The sequence below is a fragment of the Equus asinus genome, chromosome 20 (assembly GCF_041296235.1).
Source record: "Equus asinus isolate D_3611 breed Donkey chromosome 20, EquAss-T2T_v2, whole genome shotgun sequence".
Lineage (NCBI taxonomy): Eukaryota > Metazoa > Chordata > Mammalia > Perissodactyla > Equidae > Equus > Equus asinus.
The window spans coordinates 104,893,672-104,915,875 of NC_091809.1; the positions used below are offsets into that span (position 1 = coordinate 104,893,672).

At 40.0% G+C, this 22,204-nt stretch overlaps 2 protein-coding genes across 8 annotated transcripts in view; one reads left to right on the plus strand and one right to left on the minus strand.

Annotated features, from left to right (window-relative positions):
- The window catches only part of GAS2 (growth arrest specific 2), a 126,382-nt gene extending 117,345 nt beyond the window's left edge, over positions 1–9,037 (plus strand). For all 6 annotated transcript variants that reach the window (XM_070491359.1, XM_014841457.3, XM_044752551.2 and 3 more), the window contains one exon: positions 7,378–9,037. In XM_070491359.1, the coding sequence (XP_070347460.1) occupies positions 7,378–7,596 (219 nt within the window). In that variant the 3' untranslated portion in view covers positions 7,597–9,037. The remainder of the gene's footprint in view (positions 1–7,377) is intronic.
- Positions 9,038–11,259: 2,222 nt separating this feature from the next.
- Positions 11,260–22,084, minus strand: SVIP (small VCP interacting protein). 2 transcript variants are annotated; one of them, XM_070491362.1, is made up of 4 exons: positions 21,908–22,084; positions 19,286–19,336; positions 18,667–18,780; positions 11,260–14,786 (listed from the first exon to the last, which is right to left on the minus strand). In XM_070491362.1, the coding sequence occupies exons 1-4, from the start codon at positions 21,959–21,961 to the stop codon at positions 14,772–14,774; spliced, it is 234 nt and encodes a 77-aa protein (XP_070347463.1). In that variant the 5' UTR covers positions 21,962–22,084; the 3' UTR covers positions 11,260–14,771. The 2 variants fall into 2 exon arrangements, with proteins under 2 accessions (XP_070347463.1, XP_044608487.1); XM_044752552.2 differs by having other exon boundaries at positions 14,665–15,698; positions 21,908–22,075.
- Positions 22,085–22,204: the final 120 nt, after the last annotated feature.

Genomic DNA, 22,204 nt, shown 5'->3' on the forward strand with positions numbered 1-22,204 from the left:
GCAACAAAGTATTACAGGTACCCTGCACGAGGTCTGTGCAGGAATATCTCAAGTTCCGAAGAAGGTAATCTACGAGTTAGAGAGTGCAAAAATATCCCACAAAGGCAGTGATTTCTGGAGGGAGCATTAATAGGTGTTAACTTTGTTCATTCATTCAATTAACAAGCATTTATTGAATGCCCATTGTGTACTTAGCACTGTACTAGGCCCTCGGGGTATGAAATTTAGCATGGAATAACCTTGCATTGCACTCAACGAATATTTGTTGAATGACCAAAGGAAGGGACTCACTTTAATTCATCTGGTGAATGTGGAACAATTCTCTACTTATAGAAAGGCATGAAACTTTCAGGGGATTCTGAGAAGTTCAGAATATTTGTGGGGTAGGTAATTTGGAGGGTGCGCATGGGCATAGACAATAGGGCCACAGTATAGCTGCATAGTTGTGCAGTACACAACACTATCTGGTCACTAAGGCATAGTGAAAAAGAAGGTGGGACAGGAATAGTGCACCATAAAGTGCTTTGTGTCAAGCTAATTGTTCTCATGGGGGGCAGGAGAGGGGCAGAGGTAGGAGAGGGGATATCGGAATCGGTGGTAGATTGTTTCTTCAAATTTTGTGTGCTTCCGCCCACCCTAGAGATGCAGATTCTGCCCTGTCCCTCCTACACACACACACACACACACACACACGCTCACGCTCACGGCACTGCTCTCCCAGAATCTTTGCCACAGCCTCGTTGTGCTCGTGATTATGAGTCATATTCCTCAGGTGGGCTGGAGCTATAACTGGCTGAGAAACACTACAGACAAGGGAGAACCATGGGCAGGTTTTTAAGCCAGGCAGTAGCATGCTCCGAGAACAGAAGATGACTCTGGTCCTGGAGAGGAGGTTAGTGAGTGTCGGAGAGGATGAGGGCATCCTGCTGGAAAGCTTTAACATCCTCAGGGCTTAATGACATTGATATTCGAGCACTTGACATAACTCCTGCTGCCCTTGGGTTTCAAGGTTACCGACGCAAGATTCAAATCAGAATGAAAGAGATTTGTCAGTGTTTCCCTGAGAAGGTGGTGACAGCTGAAGCGTTTCATAGGAATTGATTTAGGGCAGATGTGGACCTTCAAGCAGATCTGTGCTAGGGAATGAATAAAATAAAGCTATCAAATATGGACACGTAGCATTTAAGTTCTGCTTATCTGGAAGACATGTCCTGTTAGTTTTTTTTGATGCTGGTGAGTTTTTTTTTGATGCTGGTGCTTCTGTTTGTATAATAGAGCTATACACAGCTTGGTCACCTTAAAAACAAATACATTACCGATAAATCCATATTTTCCAGCTCTATCTGACCATTTTTTTCATTTAGTAAAACATATAATTTTCTGTGATCTACTTAAATATCAACTGTGCCAGTCAACCAAAAGTGAGTGGATATATTTCTGTGTTTAAAGACTAATTAATGTCCCCAAGAAGAAGAAAACTACATACTTTTTCTTGCTTTAAGCTCTTAATACTTACACATAGTGTGATTCCAGTCTGTCTCTCCAAGCTACGTAATTAGAGAGGAAAAGAAAAATCTCCTTTTGGAAATCTTATCACACATCAAGAGCCCTCAGACCCCAGGGACCTCAAGATTAGTAGGGAGCGGTTGAATCAATGTTTGTACAACTTTTGAGTTTTCTGTTGTGTTCTGTTAGTATGGAAGAATTAACTTACTTCCTTTCAACCCATTTTTTTCCTTTGAATTAAGTGTCTGGATGAGCTACAGCACTTTTTGGTTATGGGATACCTTGTTACCTTGTAATGTTAGGAAAATAAGATTGAAAGGTGGTGCTAGAAAGCAGGGTTAGGTAAACATATTGTAGCCTAACAAAACATGCATTGAATCCAGTAAGTCTGAACTTATCTGACATGTTATAAACCACAGCTGGGTCAATCTATTAAGTGATTCACCCACCTATAAATATTAGGTTCCTTTTTAGAATAATAATTCTTGGAAGAGTACTGCTCTTCAGTTGTACAGCTGTGTACTAGATTGGAACCAAGAAGATGTGATTTCTAGCCTGGCTTCAGGGAGCCCCATGTCTCTGCCTCCGTCTCTGACCCTCCATCTCTGCCTGTTTGTCCATCTGTGAAATGAGAGCATTGCCAGTGGCCTCAGTGTTTCTTTTTATCCTCTTTATTTCAACAAGGCATGTTTGTAGATTACCTGGGCCACAGTAGGTGCTTTAATATTATGACTCTAGGTCATCTAAGGAAAAAGTGTCCCTTTTGCTGGCACACAGGAAGAGGCCTCCTAAGAAAACAACACATAATTGAGCATCCTAATGGGACAGAGTCATAAAACAAAACGCCCTTGATAAGAATGGGAACGTTTTTTTCCCATTACTGAAAGAAATTATTAACAAACAAAACATAACTTTGAGGCATATTGATTCTTTTCTCTAGGCAAGAAATGTATATCACTCATAGGCAGCAAAAAAGAAAATGTTTACAACGTTTGCAACAGCCCAGATCTGCTTATAGGCCTTCATTAAGGCCATTGGGAGAAATGTTGAGACACGGTTTTTGTTTTTGTTTTAATTTTTCCCTTCAGCACTGAGAAATGTTTCTAAGTCAGTAACGAGTTTTCTTCCCTTTGGTAGGATCAAGGGCACAGTAAGGAATGAGGCTACCTGTAGGAAATAGTAACAGCCAGAACAGGCCTAACATGCAAAAACTACCGCTTTGCAACATATAATATTGAGGAAGATTTGTAGCAATTCTAACTTATTTTTCTTTACTCGAGAAGTGGAACAAACAACAGTATAGAAAGCCAGTATTAAATACTCAGTCACTGGGGTCGGCCCCATGGCCCATGGTTAAGTTCACACACTCTGCCTCAGTGGCCCACAGTTATGCTGGTTGGGATCCTGGGCGTGGATGTGGCACCACTCATCAGGCCACACTCAGGCAGCTTCCCACATAGCACAGCAAGAAGGACCTACAACTAGAATATACAACTATGTCCTGGGGGGGCTTTGGGGAGAAGAGGAAGAAGGAGGAAAAAAAAGAAGATTGGCAACAGATGTTAGCTCGGGTGCCAATCTTTGTAAAAAAATAAAAATAATAAATAACTAAATAAGCAATTGACATGTGCATTGATGCTACCAGTCACGAGGAATTATCTTTTGGAAAGGAAAACAAAATTACTTAACATTGTGAAGCATCAAAAATAAAGGAGCTGTAAGCTGTACACTAACAGAGAATGAAGCCCAGTCCTGCTTATGCCAACAGATACTGGGCTATAAATACAGTCTGTCCTATTACCTGCACTTGACATGTGCTTATTTCTGAAATAATTAGGGCCACTAGTGGATAATCTTTTGTAATTGAATTCAGTGTTTATTTAGGGTATGTTAGAACGTAACACTATAAATCATTTTACATGAGCATTTAATCTGCTTAAGCAGCTTATTACTATTTCTGACATTGATAATTCCTTGACTGTGCTAAATTATCACTAGTAAGTAACTAAGCAGCTATGACAATCCAAATCTAGAAGCCTTACAGAATAAGGGCGTATGGTATAATGGAAAAAAGGATTCTAGTCCCATGGCCATGGAGAATAATGTGTGCAAATAAGGGGAATTGAATCTCAGCCTACAGGAGAGAGGAAAATAGTGAAGGTATTTAGGCAGGAAACAATCAACCTTGCATTTATAGAATTCCCTTTGGTGGCAGTTTACTCAATGGATCAGACGGGGCAAGGCTGGAGGTAGTGGGACCTTTGCAGTAGCCCAGGGAATAGATGAGGCACTGAACTAAATGCTAACACAGACCCTGAGAAACGTTAATGGGGGAAACGAATGTTTTTGGTATCTGACTAGTTAGAGAATGCCCGTGCCACCAACCCTATTGGGAAAAGCCTGTGGATGGTGGACTGGTTGGTATGCCTTTGCATTTGGAAGCTCAGAGAAGTGGCAAAGGATAGAGCTGTAATTTGGGAGACAAAAGTAGATGGTAGTGAAATCCATGAGGTTGCAAACAGAGAGGGGTTATGGGGAAAAGAACAGTGGTGAAAGGACAGATCATTCAGAGTCCTTTGGAAGAGTAAAACTTAAAAATAGATAGAAGAAATAGAGCCTATGAAGAAGGCAGAGAAAAACAATTAGGTAGCAGGAGATCCGTGGAGTCTTGTCACAGAGAAGAAAGGAATTGGGAGTTTCAAGGAAGGAGTGATCAATACTATCTGATACCTTACCTGAGTGATCAAGAAGGATAAGCGTGGAAGAACATCCATTGGATTTGATCATTCTGGAGGCCATCTTGTTCCCTTTCCCCACACAGTCAGGTAAGAGGTAGGGGGCAGAAGCAATGTGTACTTTGGGTTGGACAGTGAACAGGAAGTTAGAAGTGAAGATATTGAGTGTACGCTTAACTATCAGGAAGCTCAGATGTAAGGAGAAGCTCTGAGACAAAGTAGACTGGGAAGGAGGGAGCAGAGTGGAAGAGGCATGGTTATGTTTATTTCCTGAAGGATAAGGACAATTAGACAATAAGTTGGAGAGAGAGAAGAGTGATGCAATGTTTGATGCAGCTAGGTTCTTCATGAATGGTAACAGAAGTTAGGACATAGTGGGAGGAATTGACCTTAGCCAGGAGGACTTGTTTCTGTGATGAGAAAGGTAGGGAAAAGGATAAATGTAGATTGAGGCAAATTAGCCAGTGGAGGTGCTAAGAGAGAGGAATCTGTGCCTGACGAAGGTGAAGTCATCAGTAGACTGATGAGGATCGAGATGGGTAGTGTGTTTGAGGATAACGGAGAGGAATAGGAAATGGAGCTGACCGAAATAAAAGGTACAAAGATCAATTGATTGCAATTGGCCTAATGTTACTAATCGCTGAAACAGAAAGATTGCTTCCAGCATAGCTCAGAAGCTCTGCCAGGGCTTAGAAGGAAGATTATACATTTGATCCAAGATTGGGGTTCTGTAGGATAAGCGCTGTGGTGGGAGGGAGGGCAGAGTTGAGAGTAATTTGGTTTATAACAGGTTGATTTGCTTTTAGGTTAAACAGTAGGGGTTTTGTTAGGCAGATGGAGGTGGGTGTTAAATTTTTTCTTGATACTGAGCACATACTAAGAAAAGGCATAGAATTTGGATCTCTGCAATCAGGGCTGTAAACACTTATGGCCCTGAATCTCCCATGCTTGAAACTGTTGCCCAATTGGACTACTGGCTTTCTTAGTGAATTATATGTTGCTGATTAGCTATAGGAAGGAGATAGAAGAGGAGGTGGGCAGAAATTTAATCTTGTTATTCACATTCAGTATGACTCTGTTTCCTGTTGGATCCGCTTTGCAGAGTTCTATGGATTCATAAAGAGTCTGCAAGCAGAGTTTGTACGTGAATGATCGTATACTCCATTCGGAAAAACATTTCTTTCACTGGTTTCCAGAGTTAACTAATTGTTTAAAAGTTGTCTTGACTGGCGGCTCTTTCTGGTTGAAACAGCCTGCTCACAATCAAGTGAACTTCGACACTCTGCCAGAGGCATTCATACCAAGGATGTTTACAGGTGACTCAAATGTAACGTGCAGGGCTAGGAAATGCCAGAACTTCAACAATAGGCAAAGCCGCTCTCTGGAACAATGGGAGAAACGGTCAAAGTGATATTTTGCCACTGGCCTTTGCAATTTTTGTCCCAGTAGCTCCAAGTTTTGCAAGCAGGCAGCAGAGGCACACACAGCAACTCGTGGGAACGGGAATAGGCCAGTAAAATTATAAAACCTTTGATGGGTTTTGCTTTATAAGGAGGAACTGTTGTGGGAAAAGCACCAGACTGGGAGTCAGGAAATCTGGGTGCTGGTCTACGCTAATCACATCAAAGATCTGGGCCTCAATGTCTTCATCTGAAAAAACAACCTGGTTCCACTGATAGGACCGGGGGAAACAAAATAGTTATAAGCTAAATGCCGACTCCTTTTAGCTGCCTTCTACTTCAGGGATTCCGGTTTAATGAGTAGATTCTGATGCTAAAAGAAATTTAAAGACTTCTAGCTAGACGGTTTTTCCCAAGATCCTTTCTATCCTAAAATTCTAATGCTCTAAATGAGAATAACCAGTAGGATTACATTTAATTTAATTCTCAAGAGTCTAATAGTTGTAATTATTGGTATTGAGCACATTTTTATTACTTTTCACAATCTTTGATTTTGAAAACTGCTTTGTGTCAACCCCAAGAATCAGGATTTCTTAGCTTGTGTTCATGGATGAATTTCTGGGAGTCTGTGAAAGGGACACATGCAAGATTTTGTGGATGTGGGCATACAGAAAGAGTCCAAAACTTTAGTCAGAGTCTCAACAGCTAAATGAAAGCAGTAAGAGCACAAGTCATCCCCACTTGATGGGAGTCAAAAGAGGCCCAGTCTCAAGCTGACACAGAGTGAGAGGAATTCAAAGGCATTTCATAGGCTTTACAATGAAAATGACTTCCCAGTCCCCTGTCACAACCACATCCCCTTCCCAAGATGACACTGTCGGTGTGTATTCACACTGTTGCGGGCAGCGGAGGGGGTCCACGGGGTCTCTGGAGATGGTGCAGTATTCCCCCTTATCTCACATTTTCTGATATTTGAAAGAAGCCAAGATCAAATTCTTTGGCTCTCCATCCCAATTCTCCACAACTCTGACATATTTTTACTAGATAGAAAGAACCAGAGTCTTCACTTTTTCAATCTGTAGCCTTGTCAACCTAGAGTTCTAGATGGCTCATGGGCCAGTATGTTTTTTTTGAAAAGATGCATCCTAAAGTAATTAGGAAAAATAAGCATAAAGGAAAACATACACGTTTGGCCATTCAGGAACATCTCGCCTTGAAGGGCTCAGATAGTGACTAGGGAAGACTTTTCTGTGTACATTTTCAGTTCTGTTTTGTATTGAATATTTGTGTGATTATTAACATTATATTTAATAGCAGACATTTCCATGGTCTTTTAAGTCCTGGTTCAGAGAGGAATAACCTTGTGGGAAGAACGGAGCACAGGTCTGAGACAGGAAGCAGGAAATGGGGGCAGAGATGGGGCTGCAATGGAACACTGGGGCTCAGAGAGAAGCCTCCAGACACAGTGAACCAAGCCAGGGATTGGATGGAGCCCCTGCTTCCCATAGCAGGGCAAAGCTGGGGCCTGGGGATGTGTACCTGTGATCTACTGGTATGGAAAAAGCAAACCTTTCATAAACAATATGCTAACTCAGACACGGTGCACCAAGCAGAAAAATAATGGAGTATGAAAAATGAGGCAAACAACAAATGGTAACAACACCAGAACTGCAAGCTGATTTTAGATACTGTAAGAATTCCTGGAATATAACACTTTTGCTCTGCTTTCGTTTCAGATGCTGCACAACAAACATGTCATGGTCCGTGTGGGAGGAGGATGGGAAACTTTTGTGGGGTACTTGTTGAAACACGACCCCTGCCGGATGCTGCAGATCTCCCGTGTGGATGGCAAAACATCCCCCATCCAGAGCAAATCGCCGACCCTTAAGGACGTGAATCCAGATAATTACCTGGTGGTCTCTGCCAATTATAAGGCTAAGAAGGAGATTAAATGAAACTAGTTGGTCACTACAAGGGGACTCTCATAATGGCCTGTATCCACTTCTCCAGAGTAGTCAGTTTAGTTCACATGCTCTGAAAATTACTTTGGAAAAAGTCTTAACAGACAGACAAATGCCATCATATTGAAAAACGTCCAAAGAGTAGCACTATTTATTGTAATGCTTCTATAGAAAATGACCTATTAAGAGAAATTCTAAACTCAGATTTAAATTAGACAAATTGTAGGCAAATTATTATTTCTCAGTATGTGAACACAGTATTTGAGAACACAATATTAGAAATACAGCTCTAGCTAGATAAAAATTGTTATTAGAAGAAAATATTTAGGATTTACAGTTAAGTCAACAGAAGGTGCGTGCTGTATGTCTACAGAGGAAAAGCACCCCGAGGCATTTTTATAATTGCAGGATTTTTAAGCTAATTTTTAAAAAGTGACAATTAGTGGGATAATGTGCTACTAAAAATATCCAACAGCACTATAAGTACAGAGTATTCACAACAGTAATACTTTACTCGAAAGGCCACTTCAGAAAAGTTTACATTCACCTGGAAGAGTGCCTTAAAGTTTATCCCTTACCTATGACCAAATATCTGGGGTACTTTTGGAAGTTTTCAGTAAACCCCTGGGAGAGTTGCTGATGAAGCGTTTCACACATTCCTGAGCACGTGGCTGTGTTGAGACAGTGTAATTCATACACGTAAGCTGACATACGTTTATATTTTGACCGAGTAAATTGTACAGTCACGTGTGCATTGATTTCATGTTATTTTAAAGCATTTCCTTGTTAAAATATATCTTTAGTTAATCCTACTTTGCTATGCTGTCTAGTGAGGTAAAGTCACTGTAGCTAATGATGTTACAGACTTATGTATACCCTTGTGTACCTAGGACAGAGCTGTTTTGTACCCATAAACAGCAAAATATTGTCCTCCCTGATACAAGAATTAAAAAGATAAATTTAAAAAATCTCATGTCTCTAGATCAGTGCTTCATTCTGAGACAAAGATAACCTTCAAAGGGTAACTTCCCCTGAGAGTTAGGGGAAGAGGCAAACGATGGTTTCCGAGTACTTACTTCTTCCCTTTGGGCGGCTGAGTGCTGGTGGTGTGTGTTCTCCTTAGCGGGGAGTCTAGATTTTATCGTAGGTAGTCCCTTAGGTGCTACCTGGAGTATAAAATTACAGGCAGAGTTAATTTGTCATTGCCTTGTTTTTCAATGGCAGCAAAATCCACCTGTTTTGCTCCAGAAAGTCAGGGAGGACGTATCCCAGTTTGTCACGTCACTGATTTAGTCGAAGCATACACGACCTGTTAACTGGGAGGTTTAAAACAACAGGCATGGTATAATTTGGTGGTGCTGGAAGTGGTGATAATCATTCTGGAAAAAAAATGAAAGTTTTGTAGGAAATAAAATCAGCTTGGAACAGTGAATAATTGTAATATCTTTTAAAATACAGATATTGCGTGATTTGACTTTTATGTTCTAAACCAGTATTAACACTGAATTTCTCTGTATAGTAATCGGCAATATTTCCACTAAAACTTTCTCCTGTGCTTAAATTTTTCCCGTTAACATATTTATGTCTTTAATAATTAAAGTTGAGCCAGCCATGGCCGAGTGGTTAAATTTGCGGACTCTGCTTCGGCGGCCAAGGGTTTCGCCAGTTGGGATCCTGGGCACAGACACGGTACCATTCATCAAGCCATGCTGTGGTAGGCGTCCCACATGTGGAGTAGAGGAGGATGGGCATGGATGTTAGCTCAGGGCCAGTCTTCCTCAGAGAAAAGAGGAGGATTGGCAGCAGATATTAGCTCAGGGCTAATCTTCCTCAAAAAAAAAAAGATTGGCATCGGATGTTAGCTTAAGTGCCAATCTTGAAAAAAATAAGAGAAAGAGCATCTCATTCTCTCACACCTCCTGTTTAAAAAATAATAAATTTCATTTAGTTAAAAAATAAGTGGTTAACAAAAATAATATTAATCCCTCCATCTATTTTATTAGTTTTCTATTGATGATGTAACAAATTACCACTCAGTGGCTTAAGCAACACAAATTTATTATGTTATAGTTCTGTAGGTCAGAAGTTTGAGGTGGTCTCACTGGGCTAAAATCAAGTTGTCAGGAGAGCGGTGTTCCTTTCCGAGGAGTCAAGGACAGAATCTGTTTTCCTTTTCCACCTTCGAGGGGCTGCCTGATTTCCTTGGCTCATGTCCCCCTTCCTCTATCTTGAAAGCCAGCAATAGAGTATTTCAATGATGCTGCTTCTTTCTGTACATCTGTCTGACCACAGGTTGGAAAGGCTCTCTGCTTTGAAGGATCCATATGATCAGATTGGGTCCACCTAGATAGTCCAATGTAATCTCCCCATTTTAAGGTCCCTAACTGAATCACATCTGCAGAATACCTTTTTCCATGTAAGGTAACATATTCCCAGGTCCCAGGGATTAGGATGTGAGCATCTTTGGGGGAGGATGGCATTATTCTTTCTGCCTATAGCACATTTATGATGGTCTTTTAAGCATCACTAAGAACATGGTCACAACTGACATTGGGGTCTAGCTGCTAGCTGAATGGCACTGAACAGAGATATGGAAAAAGAGACTATATTCAGAAGGAAAGGATCAAATGTAGATGACTCTTACCCACTGACACCTTAGTGAAAATTACTGCGTTCTTTTTTCAAAATTGTTTCGGCTATTATAAATCTTGTATTTCCATATAAACTATAGAATCATTTTGTCAATTTCTCTGAAAAAGTTTGCTGGGATTTTGCATTGAATTTATTGATAAATTTAAGAATGCGATCTTGACAATATTGAGTCTTCCAATCCATGGACATGCATGTCTCCCCATTGAGATCTTTTTTTTCCTATTTCTCAGCAATATTTTGTAGTTTTCAGTTGAAATCTTTTACTTCTTTTGTTTTTTCTGAAGTATTTTATTCTAAGTAATGATACTATGATTGAAATTTTCTTGATTTTCAGATTGTTCATTACTTGCGTATAGAAGTAGAATTGACTTCTTCACATGCTGACTTGGTATCCTGCAACCTTGCTCAAGCCATTAGTTCTACAAAGTTTTGTGTAGATGCTTAAGAATTTTCTACATACGAGATATTTGGTATCTTTTTAACCTATTTTAAGTATGTCTGTTACTTATAACCTGACTATCTAAGAAATGTAGAATGAGAAAAGGGCACGTTAGGAGTTAGGTAGAGTAAGGAGTTTACCATAACTCCTTTACTTCTGACTTAGGTGACGAGATAGATTTGAGAGAAATAGCCGAGAGAGAGCCAGGTTGTACGCAAAACTAATTAGTGATGTGTCATTTAATGATAGGCATGCATTCTGAGAAATGTGGCAGGCGATTTTGTGGTTGTTTGAACATAATAGTGTGTTCTTACACAAACCTAGATGGTATAGCCTACTACATACCTAGACCATATGGTACTAATCTTATGGGACCACTGTTGCGTATATGAGGTCCATCATTGACCAAAGTGTCACTACATGGCCCATGACTATAGTTCCATTTGAGATAAGTGTGAATACTTGCAAAAGATGGCTCAAACTTGTTTTTATGACTAGAGGATTTTAACTCAAAACTCAACACAAGTCAAGTATGTTGCTATAAAAATAGACAATGCAATTCAGGATATAGTTAAAGTATCATAGTAATTTATGAATATTCAGTTCTTAGACAATAATGATCATATTTACAGGCAACATTTGTAAGATGAAGCATACCTGGAAGAGGGAGAAAAGGATAATAAAAAGCCAAGTCATATGAAAAATTTAAAGTGTTTGAGTTGTTGGGACATGAGCTTCTCTGTATTAAACCAAAATTTCTTTAAAGTCTGTTATATATAAATGCCTTGTCAGCGGCTTTTTAGAAAATCACAGAAAATAGCCACAGTACCACATCTGAATCAACTTAAAGCACATATTGTAGTCCTGGGAATTTGAGATGCTTACTTGGTCATGTTAAAGGAATACACCTTAAATGTCAACACAGATAGGCATGCATATCTACTACCTGTTACTGATCTATTTATGCAGACGTTATTATTCAAATCTAAAACCCATAAGAGCTTCTTTCTCTTCTAAGGGCGTAGCATAATTCTTATCAGTGAAAATAAACAAGTTGAACTGCTGGTGGAGAAAAGGAAAATTCAAAGCTTATGTCAATTCTCCTGGGATAGCTAGAACCTTTATTACAGTATTATTTCTCTAAGGAAACAGGGGACTAATAATATCCTTTCTCCTTTAGAATACAGGAAAAGAAACATGGCTACTATAAATTCAGGGGTGGTATGAATACACCAAACAGCCTTTAGCTCTGTTGTTCTCATTAATTCCAAAGAGAAGAAAGTGTGGTGGAGGTCTCCCTAACCACTAACCCAAGCTCTAATTATTGAAGATGTAGTGAAGATAAAATTTTGTTAAAGAGAGATGGCAAAAGCTAATTTGTATACAGGAAAAAAAGGTATATTTGTATCCCCATAAGGCAGTACAGAATTTATAACAAAATCAAGTGTGGGAAAACAATTACCTTCCAAATACAATCGGTGGAACAATAGTATCACATATAGATGTTTTAAAAAACATGCAGCATGTCAACAAACAGGCTGTGTAATAATACACAACTTCTTGTTACCAGCCATATTAATAGTTTGATGATTAGATTTGAAAAGCAGTGATTTAAGCATTTTACATCGTAACATGGTATTACATATACACATTTTACTGTTTCAGTTATATTTTAGTAATTTGGCTGGGGGTCTGGGTGACATATTAAGCATTATAATGTTTTCCTATTTAAATGATAAATTATGGAAAACTGGCTCCAAGTTAAGGTTTTCATGAGGAACTGATTCATACTTTATGAGGGAGATGCCTGGATGCGTGTGTACAATTTTGTTTTTCAGTAGTCGCTTTCTGGTTTCCTTTCAAGCATCTAGTCTCCCCTGTTCCTTTTCCCTTCCTAACACTATTCCTAACATTTGAGTATCACCTCTTAGTCCATGCAACCCATGTGGTTTGGGGGAAAGCTGATCACACTCATGGAGGCAGGTCATGGATGGCTGGAGCAGCCTATCCCACTGTTCCCAGAAAGCAACACACCAGCATAGCATTCATGGTTCAACAGTAAATAAGCATCGTATTTGGATATAAACTGCTATTAGAAATAGGGCATTCTCTCCTGGATGCAAACCTTTCATTTACACCAACTGAAGATGTAATTCTTTGATGTGGTACAGATAAGATTGTTCTTTCTATATGAAAACAAAAGGACTTGCAAAGTTCAGAAATGGATTGTTCTGGTTCCAAATCCATTCAGCCATTAATGATCCTTTTTCCTTTCTGCCTTACAAAGTTAATTCATGTTCATAAAGTCAAAAATTTTATTTTTAAAAAACAATTCAATGATTTCACTATCCTTTATGAACAAAAAATACCACTAATCTTCTAAAAGATGAAGAAAATTGAACCTAACTATATGTTTTGCCTAGATATTCAGACTATTTCATGCCATAATAGAAAAAAGTAATTTTTCCAATGAGAAGTCAAGAGACCTATATTATAGTGCAAACTTTTTAAAATTAACATATACAATATCCTGCAATATAACACAAGTCTTTCAGGACAGATGAGCAAGATAGTGGCTCAGTTTCCTTTTTGTAAACCAAATTAGCTATTTAATTTACAATCCTTGTTGGCACTCAGTATCTGAAAATTCTAATTTAGGGCTCAGACTGTGGCCCTGTCATCCAAAAGTTAGCAACCAAATTAAAACATACAGCAGTTCTTCTATTTTAGCTTACTATATAGTAGAAGAAAACTCAAAACCCAAAAATGCTATAAAACACATTACTAAGGAACAAAAATCTAAAAAGTTTATGACTACTCATCATAGAGAATTACCTTGTAATATTTTTATGTTTGTTTATTTTTAAATTTTTTTTTTTTGAGGAAGATTAGCCCTGAGCTAACATCCGCTGCCAACCCTCCTCTTTTTGCTGAGGAAGACTGGCCCTGAGCTAACATCCATACCCATCTTCCTCTATTGTATATATGGGATGCCTACCACAGCATGGCTTTTTGCTAAGAGGTGCCATGTCCGCACCCGGGATCCAAACTGGCGAATGCCAGGCCGCTGAGAAGCGGAAGGTGCGAACCTAAATAGACCAGCCCCTATTTTTATGTTTAAAGTAGACCTTTTTAAATACAGTACCTACATGTGTCTCTTTCATACATTTCTATTTGCCTGGGCAATTTCACATCTGTATAAATCTTATGATCATTCTTTAACAAAATACAGAAGAATAAAAACACCTGTGAAATCCAGACAAATACATTACCACTCGGTATAACCCATCCAGTTTCTTAGTTTAACTCAAGTACTACAAAGATCTTGATAGAGCTGAATGTGATATTGGACAACAGTACATCACTGCCCTCTGATGGTACCATTATATGTAATTTTAAATTCAGCAAGCAAAAAAAAAAAAAACCTACTTTATTGTAATGTAAAACACAGTTATGTTAATTTTATAAGCTACAGCAATAGAAAATAAATTAGGAGAAATTCAACATTTCCTACAAATATTCACTACTTGGTAAGTTATAAAAATTTACAGTGTTCCTTCACATAAGCCCTTCAAATGATTTTTCAAGATTTTCCCTGATGATCGGTTTAAAGGCACTAAGTCCACAAGTTTAAGCAAAAATCTTGCTATATAATGAAATAAAAAGAGAGAGAAGGCTCAGCAGCAAACTATAAATAGCTAGATCACTTCATAAAGGAGGGAAAATACAATGGCGAACTTTCATATTTGAGATGTATGTAGAATTTTTACATGCAATATATATATATTTATAGCCACTATTTAGGTCCATGTTTTAACTACTAAAAAGTGGCAAATCACCCCTTACCTGCAGAAGAGCAATTGTAGGAAAATAAGTACATAATGAAAGGTCTGGCCATTTTCTAAGTTTGAAAATCAAAAGCATTTTCATTATCTCAGTACTGAAAAAGCACTGCGTGTAAGGAACTAAAATTATAGTCTGAATCTTCATTTATTCAAAGAGAAGAAATTAAATTGAGGACATCCATATGATCGCAGACATTAGTTACTGGCAGTAGACTCGTCGCTCATGTTATGCTTTATGACACTGTCCACTAGAAAAGATAAAAATATACAGAGCAAAGTTAATTTTATTTGAAGTTATATAACAATATTCTAGTGAACAGATAAAGAGGAATATGGGCTCTTTTCGTGGTTAGTTCTGTCAAGTAAATTCCGATTCCTAGCTTCCTGTGCACGGCAGAGGGGAGCCCTGCGCGGTCTTTGCACCATCCTCTCCCCTTCCAGCGCTACAGCAGACAACAATATTTGCGGAACTGGGTGGCCGGGTCCTTCTTCCTAGTCTGTCAGTCTGGGAGCTCCGCTGAAACCTGTCCACCATGGGGGACCCCGCTGGTATGTGAAATCCTGGTAGCAGAGCCTTCAGCATCACAGCAACACGCAGCTGCCGCAGTGTGACAACTGACAGACGCCTGGTGTGGATCCCTGACTGGGAAACAAACCAGGGCTGCAGCAGGGAGAGCACCGAATCTTAACCACTAGACCACCAGGGCTGGCTAATATGGGCTACACAAATATAGAAGGATTTTTCTAAGTGGCAGCGATTAGTAACATTTTACATTACAGTCAAAAGTCTGAAATAAGGTATATAATGGCTCAAAAATATAAAGAAGAGATACTAAATATCTGGGCAGACTAATGGGTAGCTAGATCCCAAATATCCAAGTATCAGTAAAGGAAAAACAAAACAAAACATCATAAAACAAAACCAACAATGAAACTACAAAATAAAAACAAGGACCTTGTTTGAGGCAGGGAACTAAGAAATGGTAGAAAATATTAAATAATCGTGTGGCAAAGTCTTTTCCTTGCTTGACTTGAGAAACGATTCCATCTGTTGTTCTGCTGAATCAAGTCTATTAAATCTGCACTACTGAGTTCTGCAGGCGCCACTGGGATAGTCCTGGAGATGTTTGCCAGTCTGGAGCAGTGCTTCCCAAGTACATCTAAGGAATATTACTGGGTGTTATATATATATTTTTAGATCTGAATTTAAATATGTTTTGAAAAATTAAGGGTTAATCCAAATAAATTTGCTTTTCTTTATTTTAGGACTTCTTAGAGACTTGAAAAGTGTGCCTTTTTTAATCTTCAAGAAAGTATACAATGCAGTATTCAATACAGTAATCAGGATTTCAAAACATTTTTTACTATGGGACTCTATTTTCCATAGTATCTCTTAGGACTAGTGTAAAAACACTAGAGCAGTGATTCTCAGTCTGGTTTGACATTCGATTACCTGGGGGAGCTTAAAACAGTCCCGATGGCTGAGCCCCACACAGAGATACTGACTGCTATGGAGGGGACCCAAGGTTCAGCATTTTGTGCAGGCTCCTCAGGACTCCACCGTGCAGCCAGGGTGGAGAGCCCCTGCACTAGGGGTCTGCCACTGCTCCGCCCCTGCTGTGTCCTGTCCTGAAGTGAGTTTGAGTCTTGGTGCCATCAACACACTGACTTTTTAAAATAAGGCTGCCTTTCTGGAAGACAGTGAGCATCGCCAATGCCAATCATCCTGGGAAGAGGCAGAGCTGGTCAGGAGACGAATATGTGGAGGGCATAAAGACAGGGAAAGGACACGTCTTCCTCAGACTATAGAGCCTGGTTAGGAAGAATCTAGCTATACTATAGGACACTCCGGGCCAGCCTGTATAACAGGCCCGACAGCAGCCCTTAAAGGACCCCAGGCCAAGGAATTTGAGGATTCAAGTTACCCTCTGCCTTGTATTTTCCCTTCTGTAATTCCTGAGCTTCCAAAAATTCATTTTTAACTTCACTATATGCTCTCGATGAGCTATGCAGGTGGTCAGGGTGAAAGGGGCATGTCCTGTAAAGCCAGTGTGTTGGTGGTATAAATGATTAGGACTATTCCAAGGGAAAACGACACTGTGGGCAACAGTAGTGGTTTATGAGAATGAGCCACTCTTCTTGGAAGAATCCTCCCGTCACCGTCCAGCTTGATGGCTCTGAGGGTCATTTTTATTAAGCCAGAGAGGTTTCTTATAAGAACAGTAGACACAAAAAAAGGTACTAAATTTAACACTGGAATATTTTTCATGATGAGCGCTTCTGAGGGAACCAGAAGCAAAAGAAGGCCTAATTTATTTCTAATCTGCAGGCTCCAGGGCATGGAAGCTTCTTCAGGTTTAATTAAGAAAGCCCCTTTCTTAAGACTTTAAAAGCCAATGTTAAATTTGTTACATTAGAACATGTAAAATAAGTACCTTTGTAATTCTGCCTATATACACAATATGTTTTTTTTTTTTTTGCAGAAGATTAGCCCTAAGCTAACATCTGCTGCCAATCCTCCTCTTTTTGCTGAGGAAGACTGGCCCTGAGCTAACATCCGTGCCCATCTTCCTCTACTTTATACCTGGGATGCCTACCACAGCATGGCTTGCCAAGCTGTGCCATGTCTGCACCCGGGATCCGAAACAGCAAATCCTGGGCCGCCGAGAAGCAGAATGTGTGCATTTAACCACCTCGCCACCGGGCCGGCCCCTCTTTTCTTATAACGTTATATGTCACTCTGATTAAGTCACTCCCTACCTCCATTTCTTCTATTATGAAACAGTGGATCTCAGCATCATTTCCAGTCCTCTAATTTAATTTTCACAAATTGTTTGCTTTTGAGAATCCTCTATGAAGGAAACCTGGTGACACAGATCTTTATCTCAACAGAATATTGAAAGTAAGCATCTATACTTCTGATCGATATTTGACCTTGTATCTCCCAACTGTTTGACTTCACACTAGACTACTGCGGGGGTATATAAAAGACATAAGCAAAATGGTCACGGCTATTTACCTTAATACTGAAACCAATTATTTCATACGTTGTTAAAAGTTAACGATAAAAAATTTTTTTAAAAATTTCATTTATTAAATGAAATTAGATGAAGTCACATACAGTTGTAAAATACACACAGATAAATCTTTCTCTCTGTGATATTCCTGAGCCAGAATCACCTCTGCTCAGGACGCTCCTACACTGCCTGCCCCACAAGTTAGGGGGATACATACATATATGTATTTATATCAATAGTTTTGAGAGCAAACACCAAACTAAGTTGAGAAGACATTGAATCAGCTCAAGAAGTGCTCATAAATCATTGACAAGTTAACTATAAATGACTGAAATTCAGGACATTGTCCTTTTCACAAATATACTTATTTGATAAATGTATTTCCTTTAAAAGTGGACAAAGAGTAAAATCGTAATATCTGAACCATTATTCTCCTGAGCTTTAACATGTAAAATAAAACCTTTACAGTCCTGCTAGACTGCAAAATCCCCAAGTTCAGGGACCTTGTTTAATCTGTCCATCATTATAGTTCCAGTGTCAAGAGCTGCAACTGCTACATTAAGAGATGCATATGTCACACTCAACCCGCTCACCCAATTGTCCAAATTAACATTTACATGACTATGATCATGAGTGACAATGGAGAGCTCAAAAGTCTCCAATAACTGAGTGAAAAAATGTAGGTTATAAAAAAAGAATTTACAGTATAATCAAATTTAATAAGATAGAGGTATAAATGGAGATTAGAAATAATGTCTGTCAAAATGACACTAAATTTGGGTAATTTTTACCTTCTTCTATATACTCTTCCATATTGTTTGAGTTTTCTACACACTTAAGATTAGTATTAATTTCATAAGTATAAAGATATAGTGTTAAGATAATCACGAAAAATCTATTTCATTTTGGGAAAAAGAAAGTAAGTCTATTTCAATGAATGTTGGGATGTCCAAATAAATTGACACTTCTTCCAATCTACATTATTAATGCTTTTAAATTAATTCAAAATCTTCTGGGAATCCATTTCAAGAAGAAATTATTGAATGGATTGTTTTTAAAAGTTTTTAAAAATTCCAGGTAAAATAAACCTTAAGTAAATTTTAATACTTACTCTAAGTCCACCTTCTGGTGGGGGCCCAGACGTAGCAATTTGTTTTTCTATTTTTTCCTTTTTCTTTCTCTTTTGTTCCACAGATTGAACATCCAAAATGCCCCGAGATGCAGCCTTTAAGAGATTTGTTAAGGGGTATAGAAGAACAATGAAAATCAGTATCCAGTGTCCAAAAGGTGTTTTCTTGTTTGTTTTTTCTTTGGAGTGAGAGGTTGGTCTATATTTGGTAAGAAAGAATTTAGACAATTTCTACAACAGCGTAACATAAAACATATTATCATTTCTTCATTGGGTCTTTTGCAACCATACAAATTTTTCCCCTAAACTTACTTCACATCTGTCAGTATTTTGTAAGGCATGGTCATTTTATCCCGAGAAGAATGCTATTAAAGGGGCATCTCACATTACAGAAGATATCTCTATGCTAATTCACACATTAAATGGTATAAGTGCATTTGATAGAAACACAGAAATCATTTTTAAAAATTATTACCTTTAAATATAAATTTATCAGATATCAGATACCATTTCATTAGAAAATACTACTTAATAAACATCTAGCGAGAATGAAGTACAAACTGAATTATTTGGTAGGTAGAATTTTACTTTTGACTCTCACCTCCTTCTGTCTTCTCTCTGCAGCCTCTGCAAGCTTTGCTCTTTTCTCTTCCTAAAGAAAATGTGTAAAAAATACATTTTAAAGTCAAACCAAACATTGTCGTGGCTCATTTATACACCTACACTTATAGGTAATAAACAGTTTACAAAAATATTTAGTACTGGCCCCAAATTTTCCACTAAGACTGCCACTATTTACAATATTTATAAAATACTCAACTTTCTGAATTTCACTCTTCCAATCAATCAATATACCTTCAAATAAGTACATGCTAAAACATTTATAGATATATGTCATCTATATTATGCCTTATACATTATATATTATATATATTACACATATATTTATACACGTTGGCCTATAAAAAAATCTACTTTTTTTTTTTTTTTTAAAAAAGTGCTTACAAGCCAGTCAGGGCACTAATAAAACAAATGACATTTACTAATACAAGGAGGGAACTACGTGGTTTGATATGGCCAATTAAAAAGAAGTCTGAAGTAGGCTAGTGTTTTCAGGAAAACTTCACGAATGAAGTGGGTACATGTCACTGGGTAGGACAGGAAGGGCTGGAGGAAATTTATGAGACGTTGGGAAACACTGAATATCATTTTTCTATATCACGTATTACTTAATTATAAAGTCTTTAAATATCTAAGACAGCAAGCGGCGTTCTCTTGGGAGCTGTGTTAACAATTCCCTTGTTTTCCATACCACAATCCACACACTCATGCATTCATTGGGCAAATATTCAGGGAGCACCTCTCGTGCCTCAGGAGCTTTTCTAGGTGCTGAGGATACAGCAGAGAAAAAAATACAGATAAATGTTTCCATCCAAATGGAACTTAAATTCCCAGGAGGGCACGCAGTCAAATCAAGTAAGTACTGTCTGTCAGAGAGTAGTAAGTGCTTTGGGGAAATATAAAGAAGAGTAAGGTGGATAAGAAACGGAAGGGTAGGTGGGTGGTACGGTGTGGGATCTATTTTATTCGGGTGCTCAGGAGAAGCCTCAGAGATAAAGGGCCATTCAAGCAGCAAGGCATGTGGTTATCTGTGGGAGGGGGTAGGGCTTAACAATGCTGACAGATGGGATTTTACAAACAGCCAAACTAACAAAATTAGCACGTAAAAGCAACATTATTGGGGCTGGCCCGGTCGCCCAGTTAAGTTCGTGCGCTCCGCTTGCGGAGCCCAGGCTTTTGCTGGTTCTGATCCTGGGCGAAGACCTGGCACCGCTCATCAGGCCACACAGAGGCAGTGTCCCACACAGCACAACCAGAGGGACCTAAACTAGGATATACAACTATGTACTGGACGGCTTTGGGGAGAAGAGGAAAAAAGGGGGAAAAAAAAAAAAGAAGATTGGCAACAGATGTTAGCTCAGGTGCCAATCTTTGAAAGAAAAAAAAAAAAGCAACAGTAGCAAGAACCACAAGGGGAACTTTCCCTTATCAACTTCCAGGTCATTTTTAGTACGCATAATCAAATGGCTGAAGAGTTAATATACTTCCCTGAATAACTCATTTCCTTCAACCAATTTTTAGCTAGACAGGAGAGAAGAGAGGAATTTAGGTTTTCTGTTATCAACTGCCTGTTAGGACTATTAATGGAAAGACAGTGTTAAAAATAGAAAGCTGCAAAAAAGTCTAACTCTATTGTACCACAAAATGCCTAGTTAAATTTGAATTTCAGATAAACAACGAATATTTTCTAGTATAAGGATGTCCTAAATATTGCATGAGATAAATCTATTTTTAAAATGTATTCTTTGTTTATCTGAAAATTCAAATTTAACTCGGCGCCCTGTCGTTTTGTTTGCTACATATGGCAAAGTTACAAACTGTACCCTTTGCACTATATAAAATATTCTTTTTGTAAAAAAACGTAATGACTCCAGCCAGCCCTGATGGCCTAGTAGTGAAAGGTCGGGCTCTCGCTTGGGCAGGTGGGTTCGCTTCCCAGTGGCGGAACCACACCGCCCATCTGTCAGTTGCAGGGGCCCACATGGAAGAACTAGGACGACTCCCAACTAGGAGATACAACCTGTGCCCTGGGGCTTTGGGGAGAAAAGCAAAAGAAAAAAGAGGAAGATTGGCAACAGATGTTAGCTCAGGGAGAATCTTGACCTGCAAAAAAGGGAAGGATTTAAAGGCAAGAGGTAAATACTAAAGGGAATCATTGATTAATACAATATCCAAGAAAGCGCAGGAGCACAGGAGGCTTTATGGAGCACCTTCTTTGAACAGCTGGTACAGACACAGGAAAATGCACATCTCCTGGCACAGCACACCCTCAGGTCCGCAGAAAGGGGCATTTCCCCCACGCTCACTCCATCCCCCGCGGCGCCCGCACCCCTGTCCCACCGGCTCCCCGAGCGGCCGCTCAGCCAAGGCAGAGACCCCGGGCCGCCTCGGGACAATTTAGCGTAACGAAAGACGGAAGACCCACACGGAGGCAGGACCCCAATTCCCTCCGCGCGTGTCCACACGCGTTCGCCGCCAGGGGCCCGCGCCGCCGCGGCCAACCGCCCGGCCCGGCGCCCGCAGCTCGGGGCCTCCGCGCGCCCTCCGGGGAACAGGTGCGCGGCGCGGGGGTCGGCGGACGCGGGGCTGCGGCCTCACTCACCAGGTCCGGCGAGGGAGGCGCGGACTGCCCGGGACAGGGGAAACAGAGCCCCATCGGGAGAGCGGCGGGGGTCCTCGCCTGGCCCGCCCCACACCCGGCGGCTCGAGCTGCGCTGTCAGACCCGCGGCCCGTCTGCCGCGCTCGCCCCGCCCCCACTCGGCCCGGCGCCGCGGCTCGGCCACGCCCCCCGCGCGGCTCGGCCCCGCCCCGCCCTCTGCGGCAAGGCCCCGCCCCGCCCCTGCCGCTCGGCGCCGGCGCCTGAGACCCCGCCCCGCCCCGCCCCGCCGCCGGGGGCCC

What these genes read in the sequence shown, in the direction of transcription:
- SVIP (XM_044752552.2), bottom strand. Translation starts at nt 21,961, where the DNA reads ATGGGGCTCTGTTTCCCCTGTCCCGGGCAGTCCGCGCCTCCCTCGCCG. An exon ending in CGCCTCCCTCGCCGGACCTG is followed by an intron (nt 19,337 to 21,907) that starts GTGAGTGAGGCC and finishes CATTTTCTTTAG; the next exon opens with GAAGAGAAAAGAGCAAAGCT. An exon ending in CACCAGAAGGTGGACTTAGA is followed by an intron (nt 15,699 to 18,666) that starts GTAAGTATTAAA and finishes AATATTCCTTAG; the next exon opens with ATGTACTTGGGAAGCACTGC.